The following is a 15,242-nucleotide window of genomic DNA, read 5'->3' as shown; positions in this document are numbered from 1 at the left end:
AAGGGAAGTGGTGTGAACAGAACAGACATAATGAGGAAGAGGGGTGGAAGGTGAGGTCAGTGAAGCAAAAGGACAGAAGCTGTTAGTGCACTGAAAGTCACTATAGGACCCTGTACTTGTGCATTAGGGGCCCCTGCAGGGGTGTGAGCAGAGAAGGGACAGGCACTGATTGTGTGTTAACAGAATTGCCTGGCTGCTATGTGGGGAAAGCACTGAAGGGCCAGGCAGGAGCAGGGATTCCAGATAGAAGGTGACTGCTTGGACTGGGCAAGAAAAGATGGTGGCCATAGCAGCAGACGTGAGGTGTGGTTGAGTTCTGGGCATTCTCTGAAATGTGGAGCAGCCAGCTTGCCAACAGAGCAGTTGTGGATAGAGCTGTGAGAAAGAAGAGTTAAAGATGACTTCAAGGTGTTTAGCCCAAACACCTGGAAAGATGGAGCTGGTGTTGCTAATACTGGGAAGGCGGAGAAACAGGACTAGAAAAAGGATGCCAGGAGCTCCGTTCTATACACTTGAAGTTTGAGGTGTGTGCCAGGCTGTGTTTTGGCAGCCCTCGATGCACCACATCTCCTGGGGTTCACATGTTTGTGCAGTCCCTTCCCCTTGTGCCTGGATTGGGCCAGGGACCTGCTTGAACCCACTGAATGCAGCACAAGTGATAGGGGGCCTGTTCCTGGCCTGGGTCTTGGGAAGGCCTGACACCTTCTGCTTTTGCAGCCTTGGAAGCCAGCTGCCGTGTAAGAAGTTGGCCCACTCCCAGACCACCATGATATGGAGAAGACTGGGCAGCCACATAAAGAGGCTCCCGTGGGGGAAAAGCAGACATTGACAGTCCCAGCTGTGCCCCCAGCTAGCACCGGCACCAAATGCTCACAAGCGCGAGGCATTACACCTTGCAGTTATCCCAGCCGACAGCATGGGAAGCCAAAGAATCGTCTAGTTAACATACAGTACCAAGAGAAATAATAAATTGCTCTTTCAAGTCTAAAAAAAAAAGAAAGAAAGAAGAAAGATTTGGTGCATTCGTTTTCAACTGGAGGCAAATAAATGGAACTAAAATATTACTATCATCACTAATAAGCTCTAGGCTAGAGAATGTAGCTTAGGAGTGAAAGACAAACAGCCTTCCAAACTGGATGCTGTTTGGTCCGACTTACTTGTCCTGTCACAGATGCCCAGACAGGGGCGGGACTTCACTATGCTAGGGAGAAGATTCCTCCCCTAGACAAGTAGCAGAGAATGCCAGCCCTCTGTGGGGAGCTACCTCCCATCCGGAAGTGATGAGAGTCTGAGATGAGCATATAGATTACTTCCAAATTTATCAGTCAGATAAATTACACTGTCTCCTCTGGTGCAGAGTGAGGAAAAGGGCAGAAAAAGGTCCTGAGTTTTACTAATTGAGCTCCATTCACAAAGTAAAAAACATCACTAGTGGGAAAGACGCTCCACCCTTCCCCCTCCCCTACTGCTATAGACTGTAGCTCTTCCCTTGTCAGTTTTACCTACTACCTGTGCTATCCAATACAATAGCTACTAGCCGTGTGTATTAAAACTTAAATACATTTAAAAATTCAGTTTCTCAGTCACACTGGCCGCATTTCAACTGCTCTGTAGCCACATGTGGCTAGTGGCTCCTATATGGGACAGTGCAGGTTTACATTAACACTATCAAAGAAGGCTCTACGTGACAGTGCTAACATGAGATTTTTATCTTTTTCATCTTGTATCATCAGTGCCTGTAACCAGGCCTGACTCAGAGGCACTTAGAAATGTTTCTTGAATGAATATATGAAAATAGACTATTGTGATTTTGTTTTTCAAACCTGCTTCCTTCTACTGTTGCTTTCTAAGCAGCAAGGTATGAAAATGGAACACAGATATTTTGTTAAATAAGTCGGTTGAAGAATATGCATCATTTGATCTTATTTTTATTTAGAAATAATTGTTTGTATGCACATAGATATATATGTTTAAAAGCACAGGAAAAAGTCTTGAAAGATACACACCAGACTGCATTTACCATCTAATGGTTGAGATTGGGAAAGGGAAATGAGGAACTTTTTTACTTAAAAAGCTTATTAGGAAAATATATTACTTTAGAGATAAGAAAAAAAGTAACATTAGATAGTATGTTAATTTTCTTGGTATATTAAGAAAATCATGGCTATTCTTTTTTTTAACATCTTTATTGGAGTATAATTGCTTTACAATGTTGTGTTAGTTTCTGCTGTATAAGAAAGTGAATCAGCTATACATGTACATATATCCCCATAGCCCCTCCCTCTTGTGCCTCCCTCCCACCCTCCCTATCCCACCCCTCTAGGTGGTCACAAAGCACTGAGCTGATCTCCCTGTGCTATGCAGCTGCTTCCCACTAGCTATTTTACATTTGATAGTGTATATATGTCAATGCCACTGTCTCACTTCATCCCAGTTTACCCTTCCCCCTCCCCATGTCCTCAAGTCCATTCTCTATGTCTGTACCTTTATTCCTGTCCTGCCCCTAGGTTCATCAGAACCTTTTATATTTTAGATTCCATATATGTGTGTTAGCATATGGTATTTGTCATACAGAGGTATGACAGACTCTAGGTCCATCCACCTCATTACAAATAACTCAATTCATTTCTTTTTATGGCTGAGTAATATTCCATTGTATATATGTGCCACATCATCTTTATCCATTCATCTGTCGATGGACACTTAGGTTGCTTCCATGTCCTGGCTATTGTAAATAGAGCTGCAGTGAACATTGTGGTACATGTCTCTTTTTGAATTATGGTTTTCTCAGGGTATATGCCCAGTAGTGGGATTGCTGGGTCATATGGGAGTTCTATTTTTAGTTTTTTAAGGAACCTGCATACTGTTCTCCATAGTGGTTGTATCAGTTTACATTACCAGAAAATCATGGCTATTCTTAATATGAAATATTAATGAAAGGTAATTTTAAGAGTGAATAAAATATTAAGAATGTTGAGGTATAATGACAAATCACAGCCATTGGCCTGGTGAATATTGTTTGCAGACCATGGAATCTGTTTCCTAAGGAGTGTACAGAGTAATGTTTTCTTCCCCAAAACATGGCTTCCTTGCTAAACTTCTGAGAAAGATAGGGCCAAATGGCACAGTTCTCATTTTTCTGTTATACCTCCTGACCCAGCAATATACTTTCTCCCACCTCTCCTTATAGAAATTACTTTTGTTCACTGCAGGAGCAGCCTTTACCCTGGGAATGTACCTAGTCACTGTGCCCGAATCAGAATACTGACACACTGACTGTGATAATCTTCTTGCTTTACTTTGCCTTACTTTGCCCCTTGTTTGGTGGTTTATGAGCTCACAGGTGCTGGACCAGAATTCAGTACATAAAATAAAGACATTCTGTTTGACAAGGCCAAAACCTAAATTGCTGAAGCAGGACATTAAAGCCTGAAGCATTGCCTTACAAAGGAACTAGTGCCATCTAACCCACACCAAAAGTCAACTTGGTTTCAAAATGAAGATCTTTAAAAATGCTACATGCCATAGTACTTTCTCAGCCTTTTTTTTTTTTTTTTCCTTTCACTACAGGAATACTAAAATCAAATGAGAATGACAGATAATATAGAAAGACATGTTTAATGATCAGTTCTGCTGTTTTATTTCATGCTCTGTTGTTGGGAGAAAAGAATATTTTCATCCAACTATTAAAATGAATGAATTTAAAGATATGAATATAATCACCCAGAAAAATGGCACTAACAAAATAGTTTTTAAAGTGAGGAGGATATATTTCTTTGTAATTATTGTGTTCACTAACTATTATTCATTTTTAAATAATGATGGATTCTGAGCTCGGGTACAACACCATGAGGGTGATTCCATCCCTTAGGAGCTAATATTGGAAGAGGTTGAGCTGTTCAGTAAATTACTTTTTTCTTAAGGTTTTTTTCTGTTACTCTTTCTGTTTTTTAGACCCACTATGAAAATGGGGAATATATCATCAGGCAAGGTGCAAGAGGGGACACCTTCTTTATCATCAGCAAAGGAAAGGTAAGCCGTGGTAGCATGAGAGGGAGATGCACAAGGGGAGCCTGGGGTTCATCAGCTACCCGTGGAGGAGCACATGTGCAGGGTATTGAGCTGTTTGAGGTTTTTTCTTTTCTGAAACTGATAAAGAAATATTTGAGAATGTATCTCCTGAAAATGTGGAAGAAGAAAGAAAAAGTATAACTTTGAAGACCAGCGAACAGCCTTTGTTCTAGAGTATAATAATCATGATGCTAGATGCCACTGATATGTCTGCATAAATGGAAAATTTTCCATAATAATTAAAAAAGAGAAGACTCAGGTTGCTTAAAAAAAATCTTTAACAGGAAAAAAAATCCATCAAGTCATTAGGAGCAGTAATATTGTAATAATTAAATATCTGGACTTTCAAATCAGATGGCCCAAGTTTGAATCCAGCTATGAAACTTCCTAGTTTTAGTACTCCCTAGGCGACTTATTTAACACTCTGAGGCCAATCAGGAAGTAAATATATTCATGTTTCATTGTATCTTCATAAAGAAATATTTAATGGATACTAAGAAATTATTAGAAGTGGTTAAGTATAGGGGAAGGGGTAAATATAGGGTAGACAGGGACATAAATAAAAAATCATAATTCATTCCTTACATATTTTTAAAAAGTTTAATATTATAAATAATAATTTAAAAAAACCCAAATATGAAATTGAGAGAATTGGAAAATGAAGACATGTAGATTAATACTTTAATATTATATTGCTAAAAATACCTTAAATTCCTTTCAACAGTAAAGTCTTAATCATTTTTGCATTTAAGTGTCATTTCACTATGTGCAATGTATTTGAACTTATTTTGCTTTACAGTAAGTGATCCTTAAAAAGAAGTTATAAGTACTAAGTAAAGTAAAACACTGGGAAGGAAATGCAGGTACAAGGGGATTTATATGGCAGTTTTCACTTTTATAATTATCACTTTAAAAAAATAAGTAAATTTATTTCTTCTAATTTAACAAATATGACTGACTTTATGGCTCATGTAAAATAGGCAAGAGAGATTAACAGAGCCACAGTGAACAGGATATGTTGAAAGATTATAGATTTTGTTGGATCACATTTTAGAGAATTCTCTTTGGACTAATTGTGAATTTTAAATGTGCATATGTCAATGTTTACACCGGTGGCATATCCCACTAAAGGGAAGAAAACAATATTTATACTTTTTCATACCTGTTCTTTTGACTGATATCAGAAAACCTGGGATAGAAATAGAAGTCAAGGGACTGGCTTCCTAAAAAGCAACCTGAAATGACATCTGACCACAGTTATCGGTAAAATTATACCTTGTATTTTCCAATGTTAGAGGATACGAAATGTTAATATTTTGAGGTTTATATATAAATTGTTAGAGCTTACCATTTATTGCTTTGTTCTTAATATCGACAGAAAAATCAGGGAAAACTGAAAATCCTCATGGATGTAAATTATTTGATTGGTCACAGGGGGGCTTTTTGCCCTGGCAATCCTAGATTTATTTTTTTATATTATATTGCTAATTCTTTGCTCTCATGGAATGATATGTTTATCGATTAAGATGAATTTCTGATAGGCTTTTGTGACTACCAGATTACTGCAAATTCCAGCACTGCCTAAAAGAACTTGTGGTTTGTAACCAGTTTCAGCTGAACACGGGAGCATTAGTGGTGCTATTTTATAAGTTTTGTAATATGTATACATAGAAATAGCATGGATATTACACCAGAGGAACTGATTCCCTTGGCAGTATTTCAGACCACTGTAGGCATTCTGGGAGAGAAGTAGTAAGAATATATTGGAATTTTTTGACACATCCAAGATCTTTTTTTTTAAACCAGGCATAGATTTTTCCTAGCCTTCTTTTTCAGGTCATACAACTTAGCTGCCATGATTCTTATTATACTAATTATATAATAATATATGATTGATTCAGTATGTTAATTATATGAATTCTAATATTAATGTATTGGAGTTACTATATTAAGTTTTAAGAAGCAGAAGGTGAACACACTTAAGTCCCAATAGGAAGGAATAGAAAATGATAAGAGAATGAGAGTAGGTTCAGGTGAGCAGGCAAATAAGTTGTAGAATTGAAATTTTCTAAAATTATGTGTGTTGTTTTAGGTGTACAGATGTCACCTTGTTTTCATGTACATTTAAGAATTTATAAAGGATAACTCTGACAAAGATATTTTCTTTGTTAGCGCCAACCTGGCTTTTCCTTAGAAAATGTGAGACAGAGACACACAACAGGGGCTGTACAACTACAGATGGATTTCCCCTTGTTCAAGTTCATTTATTTAAGAGTAAAACAGTTTTTATTTTTCTATAAAGCACATTCATACAAAGAGAAAAGCATTATAAAATAAACTTGGAAATATTTGTTTTTTCCCCATTAAACCTATACAAACTGATTTTTCTAAAACTTGGGCAGAATGCTTCAGTGATGTCTAGAGTACCTAGTTCTGCCTCAGGTAGAAGCTGAGTTAGTTCTTTATACTTTAATCAGTCCATTCCAATTGCCTGGAAACCTGACTTGTTCCCCCCAACAGTGAACCATAAAGCACTCAAGGATTCATAATTAAGCATGAAAAATATCTCTGATAAAACTTTATGCCTATGTCCCTTTCGTTGTGTTGCATCAAAAAAAAATGTCTCCATAAATAAGTGGAACCAAAATTGAACAGGATTGGTCGACAGAATTTCAGAGTTTCAATAAGAATTCAAACGCATTTTGATTTTCTGATTCTATTTAACTTATTTTGTATGCTACCATTAGAAAAAAGTATTTCAAAAATTCTTGTTCATTAAATGCCACTTAAAACCACATGGCTTTGCTTAAAATTCACAAGGGCTTAAGCATGCTGGTTAAACAAATGAGCTTAACACAATATTCATTGTTGCTGAATATGGGAAGTACACTCTTATGGAAATTTTGTTTGTGTGTGACATTTTATATATATAATATCAGAGTGAAACATGAATCATTTCATTTCAAGAACGAACATGCACATTATCCCCACTTCTGTTCACTGTGTAACTAAACACCCCAACTATTGCAGTAAGTCAAGAAAAAGATATAATGTTTGGAAATGAAGAAATAGTAATTATTTACAGGTGGTATGATTTTAGTTTGAGTTTTTTATGTGGACAGATAAATTATTAAAATATAAGCTTAGCTGGATCAGCATTGTTCAGTACTTTTTCCTCTGTTGATGGAACTATTCTATATCTTCACAACCTAACACGGTAGCCATTAGTCTCAAGTCACTAAATTAAAATTAACTAAATTACATTAAACAAAATATTCAGCTTCTCAGTAGCCACATCCTGTCAGAATGGCTATTATCAAAATGTCTACAAATAACAGTTGCTTGCAAGGAGAAAAGGGAACCCTTGTACACTGTTGGTTGGAGTGTAAATTGGTGCAACCACTGTGGAAAACAGTATGGAGGTTCAAAAAACTAAAAATAGAACTACCATATGAAAGCAATTCTACTCCTGGGTATATATCCGAAAAAAAACAAAACACTAATTCAAAAAGATACATGCACCCCAATGTTCATAGCAGAATTAACTTATAATTGCCAAGACATGTAAACAACCTAAGTGTTCATCAAAAGATGAATGGATAAAGAAGATGTATTGTGTGTGTATATATATATTTATGTATACACACACACACACACACACACACACAATGGAATACTACTCAGCCATAAAAAAGAATGAAATTTTGCCATAAGTCAGACAGAGAAAGATAAATCATATGTGGAATCTAAAAAATACAATAAGCTAGTGAATGTAACAGGAAAGAAGCAGACTCACAGATATAGAGAACAAGCTAGTAGTTAACAAGTGGGGGGTGGGCAATGTAGGGGAGGGGGAGTGGGAGGTACAAACCATTGGGTGTAAGATAGGCTGAAGGATGTATTGTACAACACAGAGAATATAGCCAGTATTTTGTAATAACTGTAAATGGAAAGTAACCTTTAAAAATTGTATAAGAAATTTTTAAATGATAAAGAAAAAAGGACACTAGAATGAAGAGCAAAAGACAAAAATGGCTGGGCTTCCCTGGTGGCGCAGTGGTTGAGAGTCCGCCTGCCGATGCAGGGGACACGGGTTCGTGCCCTGGTCTGGGAAGATCCCACATGCCGCGGAGCGGCTGGGCCCGTGAGCCATGGCCACTGAGCCTGCGCGTCCAGAGCCTGCGCTCCGCAGCGGGAGAGGCCACAACAGTGAGAGGCCCATGTACTGCTAAAAAAAAAAAAAAACAAAAACAAAAAACAAAAATGGCTAAAACATTTGAAAGGAAGAATAATATATTGGGGAGAATTACTTCAGTAGATACCTTATTATAAGGTAAAGAAGAAAATGTCTTAATTCTACTAAGAACTAGATAAATATATCAGAATAAGAGAATAGTGAATAGCGAGCTCAAATAAAGGTCCAAGATCTATGGGAACTTGAGTTAGGAGAGCATGGGCAATACATATTCCAAAACAATTAGTTATCCATAGGGAGTTATATGAAATTGGATCCTGACCTCACACTGTACCAATAAGGTCAATTCCAGACCTAAATGCAAAAGAAAAAATGAGAAAAAAATCAAAAGACAATTAGGAGAATACTTCTGTCATGTTGGGATAGGAAAAATTTTATTAAATGAGAATTTTAAAGTACAAACAATAAGGGATAATGTGGTTACATATGATTACATTGAAATTAATAGCTTTGGCAAGACATCATAAATACAGTGAAAAGCTAAACTACCGTCTTATGAATCAATAAAAAAATGACAATTAATTCAATAGAAAAGTAGGCAAAAAAATCACAAAAAAGAAATACAACTGGCCCACAAAATAATATGAAAAATACTCTACTTTTATTAATAATCAGAGAAATGCCATATAATATTGACCTTTTTGGCAAAAAATCAAAGTCTGACAATATCAAGTGTTGATGACAGTATAGTATAATATGAACTTTCATCCACCGATGGTAGAAATATAACTTGGTGTGACATCTTTGTACCAAGACTGAGTCAATACCTAGTAAAATTGAAGATGCGTATACTTTATAACCTTGGTTTTCATTCGTAAGTTTTGATCCTAGTGAAACACTTACCCACGGACACCACAAAACATGCAAAAATGTTCATAAGTAATGTTGTTAATAGCACAGCAGACTAATATGTAACAACAATAAACCTGGAGGAAGCCCACATTTACATATAGAGAGGAATCAATGAACTATATAATATTCATATAATGGCATATTGTACAAACAGGAAATGAACTACAGCTACATATATTAACATGGATGAATTGGATAAATCTCAAATACAATGCTGATCAAAAGAAACAAGTTGAAGGATATGTGTGGTATGATATTATTTATATAAAGTTTAAAACCAGGAAAATATATGGTATTTATGCCTGGAATGAGGTGCATGTGAGTGCATGTACACACACTCGTTAAACTAGAAATACCAGAAAGAGAATCACGAACATAAGATTCACCAGAGATGTTTTGGGGGACGGGAGTGGACACATGGTGAGAGAGATTCTAATTCATTCCTGTGTTGCACAAAAGGTTCAGTTGTCAAACCAGACCCAGGGGAGTCATAGGTCTGAGCCACCCTGAATTTAACTAATGACTAACGGAATGCAGGCAAACGTCAAGCTCAGAAAAATATTCTTTCCCTGTACATGCCCCAAACTATCAGATACAGCTCCTAAAAGTGTTTTTCTACGTTAGGGAACTTTTTTTTTTTTTTTTTTTTTTTTTTGAATAACAGGGCCAATTTTTGAGCAATGTGTGTAGAACATTGTTTGAAAAGGGAGATGCTTTGATTTGGGAACTCCTCATTTTTATAATCTATTAACTACACAGGTAGGAAAATGCTCACCTGACAACCCTATTCTCCAGCTGGGTCTGCCCCACAAATCTCTGATTTCCATGTTTCTTTACAACAAACATCGCTTTGCTTATAAAACCTGTTGAATCTGTACTAAAACATTTTATTTTGTTTTTGAATTATTTTTGGTTAAACATGTTGGTTGAGCACATTGATATTGTTTATTGAAGATTTTGGTATTAAAGGTTAATTTTATATGTCCCATTTAAAATATCTAATTTCTATTTTGATTCTTAATTTTAAAAATTATGTATATATATATATATATATATATATATATATAAAATTTTAAAAATAGTTCCAAATCTTAAAATTACAATACCATGCATATATTTTATAGAAAAATTAATATATAGACAACTAAAAGGATTATAAAAATAAACACCTTCTCTTTTATCTACCTGAAACTAAAAGTAGTTAAAGTTCTAAATAGCATTTTATGGCAACAAGAGCAGTGGTAGAGATTTGGGATAATTGCAATCAAATGCATGGAATTTCTGAAGTAGGAAGTGAGAGAAATGGAACAAAGGAGAAAATAAGGAAAAAAGAACCAACTTTGGGGGGCACTCAGAATTAACAGGATGCTTTTCACTGATCTCATTTAATTCACACGTAGCGCACAAGTACATCCATATGAAATATCCCTCCCATTTTTCGGGCAAGGTGGTGGGGTAATGGGTTCAAATAGACTAAATATTACCTTTAAGGCTCCATAGCTAGTTCCCTTCCACAGCATTGTGGATCATAAAGTACTTTATGGTGTAGGTGAAAAGACAATGTATACAGGTCAAGGTTAGAGAAGCTATATCTGTATATATAACTTTTTCTACCTTGAATTTTTTTTTTTTAGAATTAAAGATGCAAATGTCCATGACTGGTGTCTGTGCATATTTAGAATGATTCATTATATATATAAAGAAAAACTGTGGAAACTACAACTTTAAAGGAGAACTTTTATTCTTGCTTTTTGAGCTGCTTGTTTTTTCACATATAGGAACTATAGGAGATAGATTTTTCCTCATATTTATCATATAAGCAGAATGTGATTTATTCCATAGGTGACCCATTTTTTATGTCTTTACTGCATTTCAGTAACATATTTTTTAAGAACATTTCAGAACCCACCCAAATTTCTCCATGGCTTGCATAAATCTGCCATTTTGAGTTTATAATCTTTTTTGTTACCCAAATGGCAAATGTACAGTTATATGTATCCTTATATCTAATTTGAATTAATGAGCTTAACTTATAGTTAAGTTAATCAATGACTTTTTTTTAATCAGCCAGGAGGACTGACAAAAGTAATTTTGTTGAGTTGTCTCATTGTGCAGATAAGAAAACTGAGGTTCAGAAATGAAACAGTTATCAGTGTTTGTCAAAGGTTGGTCTGTAGAACATTTGCATCTAAATCACCCACATTAATCTTTTGAAATGCAGATTTCCAAAACCCATTGAATCAAAACCTCAGGAATAAGAGTTCAGTAACCTTTATTTTAAACAAGACTGCATGCCCCCCTCTCCCCACCACACACACACACACACACACAGTTTGAGAACCACTGGACTAGTATATTTCCATTCACATCTGTGAAAGCCTCATCAGTATGCATATGAGTATCTCTCTTACATAGCTCAGTGGTTAAGCGTTAAAAACTGCATTTCCATGCTTTTGAAACACCCTGTGGAGGAGTAATCAAATGGGTCAGTGGAGAGTAATAATTGAATTCCCTCCACCTTGCATAGACCTTTTTAATACTTATAAAAATTCCTGTCTTTGACATCCAGTCTCTAAATTCAGAAACTTGAAGCATAGTATTTTTAAATGTGTTTAAGTGTCTGGCATTGTCTCAAGAAATTAGTTTTTCTACTTCATTACATTTTCCAGGTAGGTGAATTTTAACTATTTAAACTTTTTAGATGACACGTAGCCAGTAATATATTTGTAGAACTTTAGGGGGAAGTGAATTAACACAAAGGTACAATTTACTACATTTATGTCTTCATTCAACAAATACATTATTACTTGCTTTCAATGGACTATCACCCAACTCCCAAGTCCTATATGGGCGGAGGTATCTTGTTAGTAATGAAGCTCTTCTGTTCATGCAGTTTACTACTCTTTATTGAGTACTTACTATAAATTACAGCGAATATCAAAGAAATGCCCATTTCTTTGAAGAGCATACTGTTCATTATGGTAAAATAAAGACACATATGTAATTTATGTATCTTCAAAAAAAAAATCCTGCTGGGTGAAGCATATGGATCATGAGGACAGTAGTCATGTAGAGACCTGCAGGAAGTCTTCATGGAAATGTGACTGGCCTTTGAATGAAGGCTGGCTGCTTCTTGGCAAAGAGATAGGCATGTCCTAGTGAAACTGGGATGTATGTGTAGAGAGGTGTATAGAAAGATGTTAAGCGAAGCCAAAACATGGAGACAGTATAAACGTCCATCTGCAAGGAAATTGATAAATATAGGATGAAAGAAGACACTAAAACATTAAAACGAATGAACTAGATTTATATATAATAGCATGGAATAAATAAAATAATGATAAGAGAAAAAAATGTAAGTCACGGAATGATTCATACTGTATTATGCTATTCATATATTTTTCAAACACATGCATATAAACACATAAAAAAAGACTGGAGGAACACTACTAAATCCATCATAGTCATTGCCTCATAGAAAGTTGGAAGTGGGAATAGAGTTGAAGACTTGAGTGAAATTCAGATTTCTGAATAATTTATTATTTCTTGACAACGACTTGAAAGCATAACAAAATACATGGAGATTACTTCTGGGGGTGCATGTGAAGTTGCAATATTATTCTTTGTCCCCTTTAGTGGTAATGTACTTTTTCTCTTCCTGAAAATAAGTTTAAAAAAAAAAAAAGAAATGGAACGAACATCATTAACCAGTGTTTATTTGATCATCCAGTGTGTATGCCGTGGATACAGGCTTTCATTGTTTCTCTTTCTAGGTAAATGTCACTCGTGAAGACTCGCCAAGTGAAGACCCAGTCTTTCTTAGAACCTTAGGGAAAGGAGATTGGTTTGGAGAGAAAGCCTTGCAGGGGTAAGTAGATGACATGTTACAAAGATTTTGGTTGAATGCTACATAAATTTGTCTTACATATTGAGCTTCTAGCACAATAGGGTGTTTCCTGCTTATTCTACCGTCCGACACAGACCCTTGCCGATCAATTTTATTTATTTCCAGCTGGACTTAGAATCTATTTGGGTAGGCTATGGAATTGAGCGGTTAACATCTGTAATCAATCATTTTATATAATTTTATATCAATAGGAAACATTCTCTTTAATTATAATCTCTATAAAGACTCTAAAAGAGCGGGAGAAGTCTCTGCTAAGCTTATTTTGTACGACCGTTTTACTCGGAATCATAGGAAGATGATTGGTTGAGAATTTTGACGTCTCCAAACCTGATTGTACAAACAGTACATCAAAAGGCAATGAAGCCTTTCTGGGATTCACCTCTGGGTGGTGGTTTTCATCACTAGTTACGGTAGTGGAGGTGGAAGAGGAGGTGCAGGTGAAGGTAAATCACATCCAGCTTCACTGTGGATGGGCTCAAAAGGCATTTTACATACCATTTGTACTTTAATCTTTCTCTCTTGATTATTATATATGTAGAGGATTCTGGAGAATAATATCACCTGATTTCATTGGTCCAAGATTAGATGCCTCTGTAGAAAATGTCATTTCCAGCAGAGCCAAAGAACCAGAAGCATTTCAGTCATTTCTGATTGATATCACAAGTGGAACACCAGAAAATAAAACATAATTGAGAATTGACAGATTTTCTTTTGTAGCTTATTGTCAGTGAATTTTGGTGCTAACTAAAGAAAGGTTTAGAGTGAAAACACCTTCCCAGAATGTGTCTCAGGAAGTGAACTTGGGAATATGGTTTACAGAAAAGTTACTAAATTTTGCTCTGATATCAAAATTTAAGTTAATGGTATTACATCTAGATTGAATTCATTCTAGCATATGGTTATTCTTGTGAACTGTCTGGTGCCAAATCTCTCTTTTGCACATATTCAGTCCTCTTCACTGGCCTTCTCTTCACCCCACCCTCACCATTTTCCATCATACCTACCCCCCCAACCTACCTCCATCCCTCTTTCTCATGCCCTTTATGCTTATCTTCTCACCACTCACCCTGGCTTTATCAGCCTACTCTATGTGTGCCCTCTTAAACATCACCAGGGGTTTGCTACTTACATCATAGAATTGTCTTGCTTTTCTGTCTTCATTTAACATCACTGCTCAGCCATAGTTTTACACTGTTGACCACCCCTTCCTTCTTTAGAATGCCCATCCTTTGAAACCCTTGCAATTATTAGCAAATTGCTAGCACGTTTTAGAATTTCTTATTTCATTTCCTAAAATTCACCATTGTTTTGTCCTCAGCTCTATCACATACGTCTTGGTACACATCCAGATCTATGACTGCCTATTATCTTGATGCAAAGAAATCCCAAATACTTATATGCTGATTTGAGCTCAGTATCTGGCACTTTTGAAATGAACGTGTATTTGTTGAATGAACGAATGAGTGAGTGAACAAATGAAGCTCCCTGATGATCCCCAATCTTGCAGTCCTTTCTGCAATTGATCACTTTCATGACTTGAGTTAGTTTGATGGTGCATAAGGGCTTATGAACTCACCTGACTACAGGGGGCAGGCTGGTAATGTATTGGGTTGGCCAAAATGTTTAGGTTTTTCCATAACGTTACAGAAAATCCCAAACGAACTTCTTGGCCAACCCAATGTCAATGAGTAAAAATAAAGTGAGTAAAACTGGTGGCAAACTAGAAAGACTTATACAATTGAGCACATCAATTACTGAGCTCCAGCTCATTGCTATGCTGTTTTTTTTTTTTTTTTAAGAAACACAGAAAAAACTGGGTTCTGAAAAAGATATGTGATTTTGTAACTTGATTTAAAAAAAAAAAGCTCTGCTAGCAAACACTTCTGCAAGCGATTTTACCTGTGAGCTGCCATTTTGTGATTTATATCAATAGATATGCCTCTTTAAAACTCTGTAACTAGATTCCAACAAAGGAAGACTGTTAGTTTTAGCCTTGTTATTTACTTGTTTTGATTATTTTTTGACATTTTAATGTTTTGATGTTCTAGTCACTAACCTGTTTTTCACTGTGTGTCTGTGTTCTTTTTTGATCTTTTCTTTGAATTTCAATGTTTCACACAAGATATTCTGGTTTTTTCCGGGTGGGGTTGATTGTTT

At 35.9% G+C, this 15,242-nt stretch overlaps 1 protein-coding gene across 2 annotated transcripts in view; it reads left to right on the top strand.

Annotated features, from left to right (window-relative positions):
* The window catches only part of PRKG1 (protein kinase cGMP-dependent 1), a 1,229,308-nt gene that overhangs the window by 1,016,074 nt on the left and 197,992 nt on the right, over positions 1-15,242 (top strand). For both annotated transcript variants that reach the window (XM_007470289.1, XM_007470290.1), the window contains exons 6-7: positions 3,955-4,032; positions 12,952-13,046. In XM_007470289.1, the coding sequence (XP_007470351.1) occupies positions 3,955-4,032; positions 12,952-13,046 (173 nt within the window). The remainder of the gene's footprint in view (positions 1-3,954; positions 4,033-12,951; positions 13,047-15,242) is intronic.

The sequence above is a fragment of the Lipotes vexillifer genome, unplaced genomic scaffold (genome assembly GCF_000442215.2).
Source record: "Lipotes vexillifer unplaced genomic scaffold, Lipotes_vexillifer_v1.1 scaffold690, whole genome shotgun sequence".
Taxonomy (NCBI): Eukaryota; Metazoa; Chordata; class Mammalia; order Artiodactyla; family Lipotidae; genus Lipotes; species Lipotes vexillifer.
Note: the sequence above shows the minus strand (reverse complement) of the source record. Positions and strands in the feature narration are given on the sequence as shown.